Source organism: Amblyomma americanum, chromosome 10, assembly GCF_052857255.1.
Source record: "Amblyomma americanum isolate KBUSLIRL-KWMA chromosome 10, ASM5285725v1, whole genome shotgun sequence".
NCBI classification, from domain to species: domain Eukaryota; kingdom Metazoa; phylum Arthropoda; class Arachnida; order Ixodida; family Ixodidae; genus Amblyomma; species Amblyomma americanum.
In genome coordinates this window covers 103,465,182-103,485,764 of record NC_135506.1, presented here as the reverse complement: position 1 = coordinate 103,485,764, position 20,583 = coordinate 103,465,182, and the positions used below count along the sequence as shown (strand labels likewise).

Genomic DNA, 20,583 nt, shown 5'->3' with positions numbered 1-20,583 from the left:
AAGCGCCAACCGCTCACGGAGCCCCACTCGAAGCACCGCGAGCACCAGTTCGCACTAACCTTAATTTGCCGGTGAATTATTAAGTGAGGACCATGAGCCTACGCTACCTCGACCTTTTAACGTAACATCAGTCACGAAAAATAGGCGTATAGTGCGGGATGTTCCAATAAACTCAATCGCACAGCCATCCCTTGGCGGATAACCGGCTTTTAAAAACATTATTCACTGGCGCCAACACATTACTTACTAGAGACGACCGCGTAATTCAAACGGAATATTCTCAATTTTAACTGTACTCTCAACACGGGGGGGAAATCCGACTGTGCGGCCTGCCCGTGGCCCCCCCTGCCACCGGATACGGGCCGGTGTAGTTTCGGCTACTAGGCTTTGTTTCGGTGCAACGCACAGCGTTGGGGATGGGCTGGCCGGGGCCCGTCCTCTGGGGATGCAAAACCCCATGGGAGTGGCAGCGACTCCCAAGCGACTGAGTGGGCCAGTCGCGCACGTGAGGTCCGATGCCTGTGCGGAGGCAGGCCTGGTTTCACAATCAGGTTGGACTCACGGAATTGGGCTCAAAAAGCGCTCGGAAATCAAAAAGCCTCTGCACGCGGGGGCGTGCGTGGCTACCGGCTGGCGCGTCGGTTTCTGGCCACGGAGAGGCCAGGTCCGCGCGGAGGTTTCCAGCAGAAGGGCTCCTTGGGAGCGATGTCCTCGGGGAAGCAGCCAGGGATGGCTGACCGCGGGGCCGTGAGGCTAGAGCGCGGGACGCCGAGGTAAGGGGGACCTTAGTAGGACCGATGCAAAAACCGTCGATGTTGCGGAGCAGCGGTGGAGTAGGCCCGGGTTATCTCACCCTCGGCCAGGTTCTTGGTTTGTGGCCCGGTCAGCCCGGCCCTGAACACTCCCTCCTCAGTAGGTGTGGAGCAAGCCAGGGGAGGAAATAAGTGCATGGTTGGTTGGTTGGAAGCACAGGTGGGTCCCTGGGATCCACCACACATACTTCCGGAGTCTGAAAAGCCGCGAAAAACACTCGACGGTTAGTAGCTGGGAGCGTAATGCAAGTCCGAACCGGACCCCTGAAAGTCGTGGAGGAGCCCGAGGCAGCTGCCCCGGGTTAGGATTTCCTGTCTCCGAGTCGGAGCTATTGCGTCGTTGGGTGGTCGGGCATCCCGTGAGTGGAGCCGCACCATTGGAGAACATCGACGCCCTCCCTGTCCTGGCCAGACAGGAGTCGAGCGATGATAAAATGAGGGTCAATATTTCGCTGTCCCCATTCCCATCACATTACCCATAACCCTTCCCTCAGTCCCATTCCCACAACCTATGTCCCACCCCCTCCGCTACGTCCCAGGGGAGATCAGGGGAGTCTCCCCGGGCCCGCTCCCCCGGCTGTGGGTCGCTTAGTAGCATTACCCCCATTTTTTTATTTTCCCACCTTCGGGTGGCAAAAGCACAACATTGCCTTCGGGCCTTTTCATTTATATTACGATTGGGTTAAGCCTGTGATACTTTAGTGGTACAGGCAGGAGCTCATTGGTTTACGTTTTTTTTATGGCAGCTCCACCATACTCTTTGTACTCTCAACCCCTTAACGCAACCTCTTACAAAGCTCTTTCCGGCGAATAAATCGTTTTACAATCAAAAGAATCTAAAGAAGTTTTTTTTTTTCAATGGTACGTGAAGAAGTTGGTACGGTGGCCGACTGCTTCTACGACCTGCGTAATGTGACTTTAAAAATGGTTAATGCGCTCGCACCGACCAGTTCTGATAGTAATAGAAAACGACTGCACTGGGATTGACCGAACATTCGAAATTCCCGCGGTAATGATTCATATTCGGACACACACAGTCGCTCAAGCAAAAAGAGTCTGGTCAGATTTTCTGCACTTCCTTTTGTTAAACACTAGAGCGGTGAATCGAAAGAAGAAAACTAACATGCGTGCATATACACCCGTTCCACATTTCCGCATCATGGGCACCCGGCGCAGGGGTGACGTTGAGGTACTGTTGTTTTGACGAAGCTGATCACAGATGGAAGCTGACGAAGCACTGATCGCGGATAGAAACCGTGCCTCGGCACCCACAACGTTAGACTAAATTTTCTATTTATAGCCAATCTTCTTGCCCTCCGCCATTGGTATGCGCCATTTTGTTTGTCCTCAGCAGTGATAGATATTAAGAGGAACGGCGAATTTCATGCTGACTGCGATTTCGGTGCACGTTGGAAAGTTGCATCTGGTCAGATTCATCACAATGCCTGTATTAAGGGCCACAGTGTTTTCGCTATTTCCGCGAAGTGTGGCCCGCACACGAAAGAACAGTTCTTAATTAATCTTCCAAGGAAAACTGGGAGGAAAGTGCTCTATTGTTTCAAATAGTATGATGCTTACCAGGCGCATTATTTTAGATATGAGTAATGTTCATGGTCGCTGTCTCGCACCACTCGCTGCTTGGGTTCAGCTCCTCACCACTTTTACAAATTAAGCTATCCTTGGCTCCATCCTCTGTGTTCGAATTTCCTGAAGTGTTAAAATATTGAACAAAATTTCCGGGAACTTCGCTCACTATGAATTACACCACGAGGAGGTAAGCTGCTGTGATGCCCGTCTTATCCGTTCTGCACGCATCTTTTTGTGGCAGGCCACAGCTATTCTCTCAGAGGACAGGAGTCCTAATTCTGCTTCACGTGGCACACAGCGGAGCAGCGGTGTTCATCTGGTATACAATGATAAAGATAGCAGCCAGATGCTGGAGTCGTCTGACAGCTGCATGGGGAACGTGCTGAGCAAGGAAATTTATGCACACTTTAGAATTATTTACTCGCTGCGTATTTTTCTCCATATTATTGGCTGCAAAGCTTATGGAACTGGTCCATAAACGAGCGGGGCACGTAGTCGACTTTATATGGTAATCCGAAACGTTCTTCATGGCGCACAAAGTTGCGAATGGTACCTAGAATATATTGTTCCATCTTCGCTTTAGAAGAAGACGAAAATTAACCAATGTATGCAGAGCAAGAAGAAAAAAAAGGCGACAATGGGCCCTGTGAGTTTCAACGAAGGAAGAGAAAAGATTCCGCCACCTATGCGTCCTCAATTTGTGCCATCACCACCTATGCGGCCACCTGCCATGCGGCCATCGGCTACGTGTGGCCGTCCTATCCGTCCACCACCTATGAGTCCACCAACTATGCGGCCAACAACTATGCCGCCACCAAACATGCGGCCACCAGCTATGTGGCCACCCGCTATTCGTAGTCCAGCCGTGCCTCGACCAGCTATGAGTCCATCACTGAGTGCACCTGAGCAGGCACAGAGCCGAGCCCCCACTTCTCCGCCTACAAAGAAGCTCTTTCTTTCAGCGCCGAAACAGCGTAGCGAGCCGTAAGTACACTGACTTCTAACCGAGCAGTTAATAACCGCGGAAGCTATAAATAAAATCTGTAGCCAGCATTTCCAGCGCAGTTAAGCCCTAAGACAGTGCGTGAATAATGCGCACATACTTTTAGCTCCTGCGCACCTAAGTTGGTTTTCTTAAAGGTGAAAAAATTTTCTTTACCACAGTATATGTAATGAACCTCTGTCGACCAGTCATTAGTTTGTCGTCGTTCGGTCGCAGATCCCATTGCGCCAAACAATTTTAATCCTCACTAGGATCCATGTACTGAAATTAGTTTTTTATCCAGCAGTATGAATATCGGTCGCTATGCCAAAAGAAAGAATTCTTCAGCTACCAGCCGAATTATATTTTGGCTTGATTTTGGCCGACAGCGAACCAAAGATTTCTTTGTGGTGCATTGATAACCTTCCTGTTCTGGGTTAACATATCAATAACTGGCACTTTTAATTTTACTACGGTTCTATTAGCCGAATATTATTACGGCTGTTTACTTAAGATGTGACCTTTGTAGCTGTTGCATGTTCCAATGTACTGTGCAAGCGTAAATGCTGCCTGACCTAGATGCCGGACTTTATTTCAGCACAGTGCAGCTTAAGAAGCTTAGCTATTCAGCAAAAATTTCCACGTTGCCGAGATGCGTGCGCTGTTTTGCGAGAACCGCTACGGCGTAAATACACTTGAATTTTATGTCGGCGTGAAAAAAAAATAAATTTACATTTCCTTTACTATTGTAGAGGTCAAATATAGTGGTCAAACCTACAACTTATGCGTCTTTGGTCTGCAGTAAAAAGGGCTGATTTAGTCTTTAGTATTATTGTACAGAGAGTTCTCTTGGCTAAAATGGTGTAACTTCTCAACAGCGGCATTGGCTGCATCGTGGAGATTATCAAGGCTGTCAGACCGTATGAAAAGGCTCGTGTCGCCAGCATAGATAATGAAAGAAGCACGATCTGTGATGCTCACGATATTATTTATATGCAAATTGATTACCAACGATCTTAAGCCACTACCTGGTGGAACACCGGCTTTCAGGAATTCAGGTGTAGGGCAGTTCTCATCGATTATGGATGAATGTTGCCTGTTTATGAGGTAAGATGCCAGGAGATTTGTTGATACGCCCCGAGAACCCTAATGTTCTAGTTTCGCTAAACGTGATGCGTGAGTCCAAGGCTTTCGAGAAGTCTACAAAAGTACCAATAATTACTTTGTTTGTAGAGGCCTAATTATAATTTTTCTTTGTATTAATAAAGAGAGTTCAGTCGACATTGCTTTTCGAAAAGCAAACTTGCATGGCTATATTACAATATTTTTGTCGCAATAGGAATTCATTCTAGGACAAAAAGTTTTTCTAATTCTTTGGAGAAGGCAGGAAAGATCGAAATAGGCCTATAATTTGAATAGTTATCCTTATCACCAGATTTTTAATCACAGCGACCTTTGTACGCTTTATATCTTCTGGAAATATGAAGGGTGTTATAAACATGTAGGCTAAAAATGTGGGCAAGGATCGACAAATGTGTTCTAAAACGAATCTGATTGGTTTCATTTTGAGACCGTCAATGTCTTTAGCTTTACTGTTTTGTAGTCCCAGAAACGCTGAGTGAATCTCTCGCTATTTGTCTTTGGAGCAAATAAAGCGATGTCCCTGTTAGAGGCGCGTAAGTAAGTTATGTAGTACATATTATGTTTGTTTTTTGTAAATATAACGGAATAGGAATTAAAAGCATTTCCTTAAAGCTTTCCTGTAAGAGTACTGTCGTCTCACCGTGTTTCTGGTTCTCAATTGGTGAATTTAGTTCCATTTAACAGTACCTTTAACGTGTTCCACAATTCATCAGCATAAACAGTGTGAGCTCTTGCGAACAGATTGTTGAAATACATAAGCTTAGCAACTTGGAGAAAGTTCGTAACAGGATTCCTAAATCTTTTAACTTCAACAAGGTTGTCTATTTTCTTAGATTTGATACCTTTAGCATACATGTGGATTTTCTCGCGTATCATTTCAAGCTACTCGCCTGTAATCCATGGCTAGCGTATCCTTTTGCACTTTTTTATTCTTTTGAGTGTATAAGACAGAATATCCGGAAGTAGAAATTGACAAACATTCTGTAAGCGTCATTCACGCACTTGTAATTGTATACCGGTGCCCAGACTACAAGAGAAACCTCAGAGTATTTGGGGTTATACATTGTACGAAACAAGCAAATTAAGTGTGCAACTTTTTTCTGGTGCAGTTTATTTTCCAGAACACGTATATTGGTCAATGCTCGCCAGGAGAAATTTCTATAAAAAGAACTTTCTATATCTACGTAGCGTTGAGTAATAAACATGCCAATTAACTCTCAGAGTCTGCTGTCATACGTGTCGATTCAGTAATGACATTTCTAAAGTTACTTGGTTCTAGTAACAACGATAGTTCGCTAAATGGACCGCCTTGCATGAGCATATCAATATTGAGATCACCTCCTATGACTAGTGTCAGCTCGTTATCATTGCATAACTTAAAAGTCTTCCATACATTCGAACAAGTTCCTTTTCTTGCTGTTTGGAAGAGAATGGAGAACAACAAACAATTTCCGCAGTGCACTGACAAGGCCTCATAGCTCACACAGGAAAAACTGAAAGCTGGGAATATGCTAGCTGAATAGAAGTTTTCAACCAACATCGCCACACCACCATCACTCCTATTCTGCTTGTTTAGAAACTCGAATACCCTGTAGCCTTAGCACACCGTACTCAGATGTATAAGATATTTTTGTCACCATCACATCATAGAACCTTAATCACAAAAAGATGATATAAAGGCTACGAGTTCGTCATGGTTATTTCTTGCACAGAGCATGTTGCAGTGAACAAAACTAATGTGCCTGGCATGCCTGTGGTAGACGAGATTTTGTTGCTCAATCATAGCAATTATTTTAGCAATGAGGTATATATACTGAAAGAAAGATGTCTAACTGGAGTTCAGGACTCTTGTGAACGCATTTATGGTTTTTTTGGGGCAGGGTGTGGCAGTTTTGGAACGCCTACTGTGCTAGGAGGAAAAAAGTATTACAACGCTGATTGCGATGCACAGAACGAAGGCGCCACTGCCAGTCCCTGCATCAGAAAACACACAGCTTGCTTAGGCCGCTAATGTAAGATGGGTGGGCGTAAGCACACACGTACAAATGAATAAACGGCAAGAAAGAACACAACACTGATAATGTGTATCAAGAGTCGGAATAGGTACCAGGTAAAAAATCAGGAGCAAATTAGCCAGGCGCGCTTTTCACATATCACTGCGTTGTATTGCGGCATTGTGGCGTCGCTAACAACTTTGATACACAATTAGTCAAAGAAAAAAAGTTTCAGTCGGAACTTAAAATCTTGGCTACATCAGCTGTGATAATAGAGAGTTTTAGTATACGGTCACTGTATCGCTTCGGGGCACATGGTAATAGAGGAACGCTACTGCGCGTGCGCAGAATCCTAACGGCTCTTGGGTGTTTGGGTGAGCGGCCGACGCTAACGCTAAATCGGCAAAACACCGTGGCCCCCTAACGCAGGATAGCACAGGAAATATGGCGGAGTGCATCGAAGCGGTAACCGCTCGCTTCACTACCGATTCGTCGTTGCCGCTATGCTGTGTCACACGTTCACGGCCAACCAAAGGCGTACGAAGCTTTCGCTTTGTCTCAACTTACCTGAACCACAAAATTTCAGCGATAAAGCACCACAAATTTTCCTATTGCTTCCGTGTTTACAGAGTTGCTAGGCTTAGCGAGTACGAGTCTTTAATTGACGTCAGAAAGCGCGGGAGGTTCAAAGAGACGTGCGCCACAACGCAGCTCAGCGTTCAGGCAACATGGCGGCGCGTGTCGAAGTGGAGCCTCTCACTTCACAACCGGTTCGTTGTCGCCGCTACTCTGTGTATTAAGTTCACGGCAAACGAAAGGCACATAAAGCTTTCCCTTTGTCTGCAGATGGCGGCACCAAAAATGTTTAGCGATGAAATGCGCCAGATTTTCGGATTGTTGCCGTGTTTACAGAGCTTGCTAGCCTTAGCGAATACCCATATCGTTTGGTCACCATGGCGATGACTTGGCTAACCGATTTCGCATCGACCTAAAGAAAAGGGGTATTTAAAAACAGTCTCTTGTTATAATATTTACACTTGAATTGCATGTCTACAATAATAACAGTTTGTGATGAAGAAATAAACGCATATTTTAAAATCATTTCAAGAGCATCTTTTTGGTTTGCCGTAGTGGCGCTGCAATCGATAAACGCAAGCGTGACCCCGCTGAGTAGGGGAGACCCGTATTCTAATACTCACTGGCACAGTCGCACGTAGCGCTGGGGCCCGCTTTTCCTTGGGGCCCCCAAGCCTTGGGGTCCCCTATTCTAAAGCCCCCTAATAATTCTGATTGATGGAAGTTGGTCATTTTCCCGCGCATAAATTTTCCCATTCCCCACCCACACATATTTGCAACGCGCCCCACGTTTGCGTGCCGTTGCTTCGCCCAAGGGCCGTTTCAGTTCTAGGCAAAGATGTTCATTCACGAACACCAGTTCTGTTTCGGAGCTGAGGTCAGAGCCATTAAACTTTAGACGCCGAGACTTTTCCAGAAGGCTGTCTCGCACTCGCCTACGGGCAAAGTGAGCGATGATGTTTGTCTTATGTGAATTCATGATCGGCACAGGATGAATGACATAAACGTCCGCAGAAAGCATAGGTACAGCCTTTGTCAAATAAATACAGCCTAAGAGGTTTGCTTCCAAGCTGGTAGCGGGGCTGTTGAGCACACCCGACACCCCATCTGGCACGCCATGGTCGCAAGTGGCTGCTCGTGATTCGACGGCATCTCTGATCTGCCATTTGCGCCAGTGATAGCAGCGACCCGCAATACGCCCATGCGAGTTTGGTGAAAACTTTTACGCGTCTGCGCCTTCGGTATTGTTGGCAAGGCATATGTCGTGTTTGTCCGCCAGAACGGCCGCTCTCGCCTGGAACGTCAGCGTTGCAAGGATCCACCACAGCACTCACCTGCTTCTCTGCAGCCTTTACCTTGTACAGCCTGGCCATACGACAGTGCTGGGATCGATCTTTATGGCCCTTTTCCCAGCACTTCCGCAGGGCACCATTGGACACCTCACGCGCTATGCGGAAACTGCTCCGTTACCAGCAGCGACAGCCCCTCTGACATCGCCGGTTTCATACTTCACATCATTCTTCGTCACGGTGCGCCTTAGGAATTGCTCATCGATCGAGGTCGCATCTTAAAGCTGCCGGGCCTCGCAGAAGTCCTTCTTCGGGAGTGTCACATCGTTCATCGTACAAGGTCTTCATACCATCCGCAAAAGAACATCATGGCCGAGAGCTTTAACCGGACCCTCAGCGACATAATGGCCAAGTAAATTTCTTCCAATTACTCAAACTGGGACCGTATTCTACCTATCGTTACCTACGCTTACAACTCTGCAATGCAAGCAACAACTGGCTTTTCCACGTATTTTCTTCTCTACGGCAGGGAGCCTTCCTCCATCATGGACACCATACTCCTTCAACGCCCAGATTCCTCCGAATTTACAACCGTCTCTCAAGCCGCTGCGCAATCCGAAAAATGCCGTCAACTCGCCCGTTACCTTACATCTCACGACCAGCACCATCAGAAAAACATCCGCACCGCTTCTACCTGTCTGCCGCCGCCTTATCGTCCTGAATCTTGATACGGTTTGGTGACTGTCTTCCAGCTCGGGCCAGTCTACAAAACGTCTTACCAAATACCAGGGCACCAATCGCCTTGCTTAGCAAACTTCCCCAGCTAAATTTCTCGTCTAGCCCCTCACGTCTCCTGATCACCGTCACCGCAGCCGTTGAATTGTCCACTTCAACCGCCTGAATCCTTCCAATGGACCAGCTATCGTCTCGTTCCCTTAAGCCGCCAGGATGGCAGCTTTTAACTCCGGGGTTATTGAAAGAAAGAAAGTTAAGGCATGCCCCAACGGCCAGCGCCGACGAAGCTGGCTAAGCTAGGGCTTGCGCTCACGAGCGCCGGTCTACTGAGCAGCGCCATTCTAACAAAGATTGTGCCGTCCACAATAATATTTTTTATTGGCCTCTTTACACAACATATACCAAGGAAGGCACAAGCGCAACTTCGACAGAATGCGCAGAGTGCGCCCTTCGAGACCGCTGTCATAGGGAGACGACCTGTGGCTGCCAGAGCTCCAGTGCACCAGATAGGTCGCCGGACAATCCAGCATGCCACTTTCTGTTATACTTAGCACTGACCATCGATTCTCGAGGCGTAATCTCAAAGATGTCTTCAATTTGGCCACACCTCTCCACGTAGAACCTCAAGTGTCTTTTGGAAAGAGAGCCATACCAAGCTCGTTGCGACATAAAGTGAATACACAAGATAAATACGGCTACTGAGTGTAACCGAGGGTCGTCGATTTCATCCCTGCAGAACTATCTCCAAGCCAAAGCAAAAAAGGTGTAGTGTTAATTGCGCCGCTTGCGGCTGAAATACTTCTTTGTGATTGAGATCAGCGGCACGCCTTTAGTGAACTGTGGGGTACGCAACGAGGAACTCCAAACTGAAATAGTCTTCCTTTCTCCAATCAACACCGGTGCGTTCACATGCTCATTTGATACCTCCGGCATTCCGCAATGCTCTTACCCTAACCTTGTTGTAAGAGCGGCTGGCTGACCGCTGGAAACCATTGGCTGGTGCAATTTGCCTGAGGCGCGTGGCAGCATCAATTTGTGCTCCGGTCTAGGTGTGCAAACGGTACCCCAAGCTACTCCTCTTACAAAATCAAAACGTACTTATTCACTCACCTTTCTCTGACGGAAATGTCACCAGCTTGGTCTGGCGTTAGGGTCTTTGCGATGTACAGAATACAGCCTATTGCCAGAAGTCCCCCGGGAACCTTGTGCATGCGCAGGGAATGCCAGGTCATACGCGGCAGTTTTGAAGCAGCGATAAACACTGGACAACTACTACACCGGTTCTGGTCTTCGGCGGAACTTGTGTGTTTGGCTGTCATTTTGCGGCATGTCCTGGGCGCCTGTAGTCAGGAACACAAAATTCACGTATTGTGCGTGATTCCTCGTTGTCCGAGACATATGCATGTCGTCCGCCATCACGTGACTTAGGCCTACATTGCGCTGAAACCGATCCTGTGCGAAACACTCAGAATACAATTGCACAGTTGCATCTTGAGTATATACAGCACAAATATACCAAGAGCAGGCGGTATTTGTAAGCGGTTTTCACAGTACAATGTTTCCTCGTTGTATAAGTGTGGGTGCTGGGTGGCAGAGCGGATATTTTGCCTGTGAACAATGCATTGACGAAGCCACACTCCAAATTTATTTGTTACTGAGGTTTGCTTTGCGACGGCGGTGTACTGACCCCGCTTTCACGCTTCCATGTCATTACTCCTCGATGCATTAACTGGTCTGTACAGGCCACAATTGTGAACGTATGCACAATTGCACACAAATCAATTCCTACAATTAACGTTGGCATCATAACGGTTCAGCGCGTTCGATCTGATTAGCTCGCTCCTCAGTTTCTCGCCGTCTCGTCGTCGTCGGCATCTGCAGCGGCACCTGCCTAACTTGACAGGTCGCAAAGTGGAGAGAGGGGAATTACCTTTTTACTCTTAGGGAAAAAGTGGGAAAAATATAGTCGGACAACACCACCTAGTGATGGAGGGAAGATGGAGAGAAGGAGAGTGGACGGGTGGGAAAAGGAGAGAGAGGAAAACCACATTCACCTTTAGCGGAGAAGGTGAGAGTTGTAGGAGGCCTCGAGTGGGCTAGTGGCTTGGCCGTCCGCATCAACTGCTGGAGGTGGTTGGTTGGAAGCCCTCCGCTAGGCAAGAATGGTACAAGCATTCCTCAGCCCTACGCCATGCTTTCTTAGGGGTATGTGCTTGGAAGAGGCTTCGCAAACCCCGCCTCACTCTTTCCAGGGCAAACGCACTTTCAAGTACCTCAGCCGCTAAAGGTTGTTCGTGTTACCTTGTTCACGTGGGGTTTCAAGTTCAGGGTGATACGCGCTAACCAGAGTGTCTCAACGGACGTATAGGTGAACTGTCACTGCTGTAAGTGACCTTTCTAAAAGTACCACTGCACTCCTGTGCAAGTCCAGATTCACCTTCGGTTGTGTCGCTGTGCGAGAAAAAAAAACATGTCTGTGAAAAATTATTTGCTATCAGACCAACGGTAACGCTCAAACATCAACGCTACACACTCCTAACCGTGCTGATATGCGCCCATTGAAGATTCCGTACTTCCTGGGAGTATTGTTTTTCGTTCGTTTATCGCCACCACTGCAGCCTGCGCATGATAATCCTTAGAGGATGCACTACAGTCAGGGCAAATCACTGATTGGTGAGTAACTCGTGTCTGCGGCCGACGGGACCTCCGACGCTCGGTAGCTCGCGTCTGCTTCTCGTCTGGATACACGGTCTCCTGTAACTAGGTAAGCTGATATACGTAGCCTGTTATTATTATTTTACTCTTTTCTTTCCGCGCCTCCTCAAACCGTTCAATTTGAGCGACGGCGCAAAAGCCCCCTTCAGAGCAACCCTGGCCTCTAATGGAAAAGTAGCGCCATGCAGTATGCTGCAAAATAACTGTGCTTCAGTTTCGGAATCAGTTTTCTTCGTCAGCCGCATGAGGGGGTATTGTTGATATTCGCACGAAACCTGGAAACGCTGATCGATCGCGCAAGCATGCCGCTCAAGGTGGCGTTCTCTTCTCGCAATGGCCCTGCTCAAGAGCGAGAGTGTTCTCGCGATTTCGAAGCTTCAGCACGTGACCTTGCAGGCGCAAGCGACAGCTTTGTGCGAAAAGGTGACATCCATTTGTCTTCAGCTTGGACAGCGATAACTGGTCCTCCCGAGCCCGGACTATCGACAGGTGCCTGTCTGTAACCTTCATTTCCGCCGTTGCCGAGGAGCTTCAGCGAGCATTTTATGAACGATTCCGTGACACGACCAGTGAAGCGGTCATAGTTATCCGAAGAAGGCCCGCGGTCAACCTTGGTATTGCACTGAGTATTAGTCCAAATAGTTGCTAGTGAGCAACAGATATCGTTTTGCTGACCAGAGAGTTTAGCATGAAGAGCTCTGAAACTCTCAGTACTCACTTTTGGAAAAACAACGCAAAAATATGTACTCTAGATTTTTATTCATCTATTTTCCGACTGAATTTGTTTGCGACTTTCTGTTCGAGTCTCAAATTTCGCAATTTTTTTAGTAAACAACATATTATTGTTCTCTTTGTACCATAGAAAATAAAATTATAATGCCTGTACGTGTGAAATAGCGAAAAAATTATTAAATAATTGCTTCAAAAATTTATCAGCACCACCTTGAAACTGCCAGTTTTTCCGCGGTAAGGACAGAGTTAATGGAGTCAGCAGTGATGTACAAAGGCTACGGCTACCGTTCACGTTTAAGTCAAAACCGTGGCCGGCTGGTGGCTAGTACGGTGGCTGAAGAGTGAGGAGAGGTAGTGTGGTGTCATTGTTGCTACCTGTTCGCACTCATATCATTCTCTTTATCACTTTAACCAATGGGATAAGCGGTAACACGCCTTTTATAAAACACAGATTACGAAATCAGATTCTGACAACCGCCTCCATTCGCTTTCCATCTCCTGCACATTTCTACCATGGTACTGTACCGAATAATAAGACCTAATTAGGACCTTCACAGCGTACTCAAGCCTGGTACCGAATTTTAGAAAGATGTCGTTTTTAGACAAACTACTCCAAAAGTATGACCTAAGTTTTCCTTCTTTAGGTACTCTTCAAGAAGGGAACATCCGTTTAAACTTGGGACATGACCCCTTCGTTAGTATTTGTGCAGTCTAGTAGCATGGAATATAAAAGCTCATTTTTTTTCTTTTTAAAGTGGTGACGCTGTAGTTGCTCGAAACAGCTGCTAAATTCAATTTCTTATGCAGTTTTCCTCTGCATTAACGTCGCCGCATTCCGGTGTCGTGCTTTATTCAGGTAGCTCGAAACAGCATCCTAAAACTTCCAAAATTATTGCTTGCTGTTTTTATTTTTTTCTAAACAGGTCCACACTTGTGATGCTTTGTGTCATGTGGGCAATGGTCGCTTCAATGGCTTCGTTCCTTTTTGTCTATCTTCGCCTCCTCCACAGTAAGTACCTGCGAGCCTTGGAATTTCTTACGCGAAAGCTTGACTACGCTAGTGAATGGCCATTTCGACGTGCGTGGCCGGTTGACCTTCAAGTGAGCCAGAGGTCAAGTGTGACTATAGGCCTTATCATATATGGTCCACTATCGTGTCGCACAACTTGACCTTTCACCTTTCGGTTCGTCGGTAGAGGGCGGCAGAATAGAGCGCAGCGTTCATTGGGCAACCGACCTCTCGCGATCAACCGTTAATGTAACCACCACCTGGCAGGGTGGGCGCGCTGACTATCCAGTGTGCGGAACGCACTCAACGCTGCAGACGCCAAGCCGCGTCTACTTGCCCGATACACCGCAGCTTTAGCTCTCTAACCAGGTTCAGCAGTAGTTATGCCGCAGCTAATTTTAATTTCTTGGTTGCAGCGACAACAGCGGTCAGGAAATCTAACACAACTAGCAGAACTGGCGGGAACTGGGGCTTTCCTTCCTCTTGCTCACTTAGCTATCTTTAACGAAAGAAGGCTGAGGCTAATAAGGAAAATTGTGAACTTTCCACCGGTAGGAATAATATAACGGTGTGGAATTTTTCTTGCTCGCAACCTTCCCTCTTTCTGTGCTCTAAGCACTTCCAACAGGCCCTTCCTGCTCCAAGTGTAGAGCCATCCAATGATGACCCCACTTCCTCAAACGAAGGCAAGTCCTCTTCTTGAAACGCTGGACAGTGGACCGAGTCTCCCTTCCACCCACCTCATGTTGACTTTGCTTTCTGCTGTCAAGAATCCCCATCTTCCTTTATTCTCTGTACCGTAATTCTGAACTATGCCGTTAGTCATCAATAAACACCATGAATTGTGGTTTAGCGACGATTAGGGGCCACTTCTGTCAGCAGCATGTGAATAGATGTTCCACATTATCATTCGCACGTTTTTATTACGTTAAAGTTGACGTTCGGGTTGTCTATGTAACAGCGTACCCCGCAAGAGTTACCCAATGGCCAGGATAACGAAAAGAAAAACAGCGCTAACAGATGGAACGTGCTGTTGGGGCACGTGTGTGAGCATTAAGTAGTGAAAAATGTGTTTTAAATTTATTAATACGTGAGCATTATAAGGACACATCACAATAAACAAAGCGAAGCCCTAGGCGGCGTCCTGGGAGCGAAGTTTTGCCCACCACGTTGTGAGCAAAGTGCTCGCCGTTTGAGGTGGCGGTTGAGGTAATGATTGGTCGCGAGAGCTTGCCCGGGAAGGAACAACCAGGATCGCGCAAGCCCCACCGATGGCAGCACCTGCCCACGCGGGGTAGTGACGCTTTTCTCAACCGCTGCACTACAGCCCCAAGAGCAGTATGATGTCCCCCAGGGATCTATGAATGTAAAATCGAGGATGACTGATGCTGAGGCTTTAACCGATAACGCGAACGAGCACGCCAAGAGCGAAAAACAAAATACGCATCGGTGTGTGGCTAATGAGCGTAGTTCGAACCGGCGACCGGTGATGCATTTCCGTCCTGTCGCCCAAGCGAGCGCACCTGAGTTTTTACGCGACAGGGTATACAGCTCGTTCGGTCGAAAAGCCGTCGGGGTCGTAATAGTACGCACCGCGTGTCGGAAATATTCTGGGGCTGCATAAAAAACGACGCACATTCCATGAATGAAAAAGGGGGGTCTAGAAAGGGAAACGAACCAGGGCCTTTGGCGTTCGAGGCGGGGACGCTTCCACAAGCTTTCCCACGGCGACTCGACGTTTATGGTTTAAGGGGGTTTAACGTCCCAATGCGACTCAGGCGATGAGAGACGCCGCCATGAAGGGCTCCGGGAATTTCGACCACCTGGGGTTCTTTAACGTGCACTGACATCGCACAGTACACGGGCCTCTAGAATTTCGCCTCCATCGAAATTCGAACGCCGGGCCGGCACCAAACCCGCGTCTTTCGGGTCAGCAGCCAGTGCCATAACCACTGAGAACCGCGGCGGCCGACTCGACGTTTGAATATGAATAAAGACACGTCTAGTGAACGCACGGGTTTCTTAGAAACATGTCTTAGAAATCAGTACTGAGGCGTACGTGAGTAATTATGAGCATGTAAATTACAGATCGCGGAATTCAGCGAGTACTGTGCGTTCCCGGTAAATTTCCTCCATGCTAAATTTCCTCTGTGCGAGGTCAGTGCATGTTAAAGAACCCCAGGTGATAAAAATTTCCGCAGCCCTTCACTACGGCGTCCCTCATAGCCTGAGTCGCTTTGGGACGTTACACATTAATAAACCATGAACCATAAACTACTGAGACTGCAAGCCAGCCAAGAACTCGTGCTGCAGTAGACTAGCACATTTCGAAAACCAAGACGTAACTGCAGCGGGCGCGCACTGCACTGCCAAATTCGAAAATACTGCACTCCTTGAACTGGTGCCGAAAGTGCTGCCACAATGAAGAGACCTCTTGTGTCGAGACTGGCGCAGTGCCTCCGTTTCGACCCCAGAAGTGATTTGTCGGATGGCGCCCCTACGCTCAGTTGCACGGGTCGAAACTTGGAGGGGTTGGTCTGCTAATTTTGCCCCCTACGGTACATGGGCCTGACCAATGGCTCGAGCTGATCACAACCGCTACCACGTGCAGAGGGAAGAAAGATTGAAAGAACAGACGCGCGTCGCAACAAGCGCGTCCGCCGCAGCGACGACGCTCCCGGTAACGATACCCCAGTGGCCAAGATGATCCGAAATTTTGCGGTCTGGAGGAAACAATTACGGAAACACTCACACCTGCAGAAAAGGACTTTAATACATGTAAAAACATCACTCGAAAATCGTTCACCAAGGGAATTTAAGTCTTTCGCTTTCCCAACAAGTGTATCTGCTGAACTTTTATACTCTGCAAGTGTCGTATGCTTAGCGGTGTTTATAACGTGACCAACTTGACATAAATTTTGGTTTTCTGCTTTTCAGCTAAGCTGCCTACCTTCCCAGGTAAGGATTAGAACTCCCACGGGGACGCTTAACTTATAGACGTCATTGCTTCTGTGGAAAGGCGTGCTCAACTTTGTTATGACGAAAAGAGCAGTGACTGGCTCGCTCTCACTCGGAACCTTACCTCGTCGTGAAGGAGGAGATGACGAAGGTAGTGAAGGGAGAGAGGAAGCGGCGTCGTCCTGGAGAACTCTCGATTGGTTCGTCCACATGGATCACTTTAATGCACACGCACACCGCACAGCACGTGAGCGGATATTGCATTGTGTGTTCGCGAAAACGCGGTCGCCGCGTTCGGGGTTCGCTCCCGTCTCTGCGATTTAAGCAGTCGAACTCCGCGACCACTCAGTCTCCTCGGATGGTTGAATGCATGCTGCGTTTGCATCGAAGAAGGGTTCACTGGTCATGAACATATTTTCTTTCTGTGCTTGAAGGGGAAGAGGAAAGGCGAAAAATGAGGAAAAATCTCTGATTTAGTGTATTATGTTGCATATGTATTATGACTCATTATTTTTATGTTGTACCCATTCTACATTTATAGTGCAATTTTCTCGTTGAGTGCCCTTTCCTTTTACAGATGTATATTTGTGTTTCTTGTATGCAGTGTATGCGTTTGTGTTTTGACCAATGATATTGTTTGTGTGCTTGTGTGCCGCCCAGCCGCACTGTTATATGTATATATATATATATATATATATATATATATATATATATATATATATATATATATATATATATATATATATATATATATATATATAAATTTTTTGCCTCTTTGTCATGCCCAGGGGGCTGAGGCCTCGTCAGGCGATACCAAGCCTTTAGTCTCAGCCCTCTCTTAGGCAAATGCCTAAGAAAAAAAAATAAAGAGAAGGCGCTGGTGCGCACAAAGCTATTGCTCCATTTTAGAGCGATAGCTCTACTAGATTCAAAAGCAAATCTTCAGGAAATGCATAACTTTCACCTTGGTATGACCTTTCAAAGCTGCTTAGCAAGAGCATTTGTCCCTGGCCACCCTCCAAATTCGACCTTGACCGATCTGGACAAAAATTGATGTCTAAGCATAAATGACCTTACAGAGCACGATGGGGACCCTCACATTTGACCCGGGTCATTTCCTCAATTTTGCTCGGACCACTCCCGAAAAATGGCCTTGACCTATTTGGACCAAAACCGATGTCCAACCATAACTCAATAAGCGCGACACGATGGCGACCTCCAAATTTTGCCCGGGTTAATCATTTCCAAAATTCGTTCAGGAAACCCCCGAAATTTCACCTTGGTCGATTTGGGGTTGCTTTCGCACTATAATTGTTAGGTAAAACAAAGCAATGATGTTTATTTGGCTTTCCGTTATAGAGGGCGGATGTTTAACAAAACGCGGCTTTGATTCCTTCGTGTCCAACACCTGAGTCTATTGTACAACTTCTCCCGCCGCGCGATCGAGCATCCTCCTCGTCCTCACATGGCTCTCTCCTTATGCGTGCGGTTCGGGTTGCTCTGACTCGCGGCACGGGTTGAGCTAACTCCCCTCTGGCGAAGGATCTTCGTTGGAACGGAAGAGCTGGCGTTCACAAAATAGGTTTAACCAAGTTGAAACACTATGGTGCGCCATGCCTACTAAAGTTACACCATGGTTCCTCATGTAGAACATGGTGGCTTGCATTTTCAATCCTTGACCTGTGACCTTGTTCTTCGATCTTATTCATTCATTCATTTATTGTACCCTTAAAGTCCCTTTTCGGGCAGTACATAAGAGGGGGGGGGGGGGAGTTGAAATACAAAGTAAAGAGAATAACAATGTTAATACAGTAAAATACAACACAATGCAAAAAGGATCTGGAATACACTGTGAAATGTTAAAATGCAGTTCTAAACAATGCATGGTGGCGGATAGGCTAAATAGGGAATAACAAGAAAAAATAAATGGTAAAAATCAAAGCATGAGGTTGTTTTTTTTTCATTTGATGTAATGTTCGATTAGTGCGTCTCTAAATTTACTAGCGTCACGCTTGTTTACGATGTGATCTGGTAACTGGTTCCAATTTTCTATTGCTGTAGGTAGAAATGATTTTTTGAAGGCTATTGTAGAACCATGTAAACGCTGAACACTCAGGGAATTGAAGAGGCGACGCGATGTTCGGATGGGAGGTAGGAGTAATGAGTCACGGAGGTAAGGAAAGTTGTAATACAATTTATGAGAAAGGCAAAGTCGTGAGATTTTTCGACGGTTCTCAAGTGGTAGCAGATTGAGTGTTGATTTAATCCTGGTGATGCTGTAGTATCTGTCATAATTTGAGGTCATGTAACGTGCTGCGCGGTTCTGAATAGCTTCTAGGGTGTTAATTAAGTACGCCTGATGACGGTTCCATATAGAAGATGCATATTCAAGTTTACTACGGATGAAGGTTTCATATGCCAATTTACGGACAGAAGGAGAAGCCAAGTATAACGATCGTCTGATGAAGCCGAGTGATTTGGATGAATTGGCCGCTAATTTCAAGATGTGTTCGGACCAGGTTAAATTGCTGGAAATGATGACTCCGAGGTATCGGTAGGATTGCACGTTTGTTAATGTGTTTGAAAGCAATGAATAAGCGTAAGTGAGGCTGGAATGTTTGCGAGATACTTGCATGTATTGCCATTTTGAAATGTTTAGCGACATAAGCCACTCAGAGCACCATCGTTCAATTACGTTCAAGTCGTTCTGCAGTAATAATTGGTGCCTGTTAGTAGCAATGCGGCGATAAAGAATGCAATCATCTTCAAAGAGGCGAATTGTGGAAGAAATACCAGAGGGAAGATCATTAATGAAGGTGAGGAAAAGAAGAGGGCCAAGGACCGAACCTTGTGGTACACCAGACAGCACTTTAGTAGGACCTGAACAATGGTTGTCTATTACCGTGTACTGAGAACGATCTATTAGAAAACAGTGTATCCATGCTACAATTAGAGGGTCAATGGACAGACCGGAAAGTTTAGACATGAGACGATGGTGGGGTACGCGATCGAAAGCCTTAGAAAAGTCTAAAAAAATGATGTCAGTTTGGAATGAAGAGTCCAGATTTAAGTGAAGATCAGTAGTCAATTCAAAAAGCTTAGTTTCGCAGGAGAGACCGGAGCGGAAACCATGCTGTTCAGTGAAAAAGAAAGAGTTATGATCGAGATGCGATGCGACTTGTGAGTATATTATGTGTTCGAGAAGTTTACAGGCAATGCATGTCAAGGAAATGGGGCGATAATTGGATGGGTCTGATCGGTTACCAGCCTTAAACACCGGCACAACTTTACTTATTTTCCAATCTTTAGGTAGTTCACCCGTTGATATAGACTGTTCAAAGATTACTTTCAGGAATTGACTGGAAATGTCCTTGGTACTTTTAAGTAATTTCGCGTGTATTCCATCAGGCCCAGGTGCGCTCGATGTTTTAAGATTGTCAATTAATTTTGTAATACCATCTGTTGTAATGCAAACTGGGGGCATCTGAGAAAAATTTAAGCCTGGAAATGTTGGTATGTTCAAGGGAGGTTCGTGGGTGAAAACTGACGAAAAATATGAATTCATGACGTCTGAACGGTGTTCAGTGGGAACAGATGATCCATCTTGGTTGACCAAGGTGATGCTTTGTGAACGACTGGTGCTTGGTGTCAGTAAGGTCCAAAACTTCTTCGGGTTTGTGTGAATAATATTCATCAGGTCCTGGTGGAAGAACTTTTTTTAGTGCCCCGTAACAAACCTATATATTGGTGAAGACATGCAAAGTATTTTTTCCATTTTGAAGGAAAATTCGAATTTTTTGCCTCACGGTAAAGGCGTGTTTTTCTTTGTGATAGTCTTCTTAGCGCGCTAGTGTACCACGGTCTTCGAGCATCACCACGTATACGAATGAGGGGAACGTACGTGTCAACGAGTGATAATAGTTTATTTTTATAAAGTAGCCAGTTATCATCCACTGTTCGACTACATGGCGATAATCGGAAGTGCGAAAAGAACTGGCTCAGCTCAATGTTAATCTTAGCGAAATCGGCTTTCTTGTAACTGCGGATGTAT

At 46.6% G+C, this 20,583-nt stretch overlaps 1 protein-coding gene across 1 annotated transcript in view; it reads left to right on the top strand.

Annotated features, from left to right (window-relative positions):
* The first annotated feature begins 3,036 nt into the window (after positions 1 to 3,036).
* LOC144108593 (uncharacterized) overlaps positions 3,037 to 20,583 on the top strand; it is a 30,986-nt gene continuing 13,439 nt past the window's right edge. The window contains exons 1-3 of the mRNA XM_077641791.1: positions 3,037 to 3,383; positions 13,489 to 13,574; positions 16,512 to 16,532. Coding sequence (XP_077497917.1) covers positions 3,037 to 3,383; positions 13,489 to 13,574; positions 16,512 to 16,532 — 454 coding nt within the window. The remainder of the gene's footprint in view (positions 3,384 to 13,488; positions 13,575 to 16,511; positions 16,533 to 20,583) is intronic.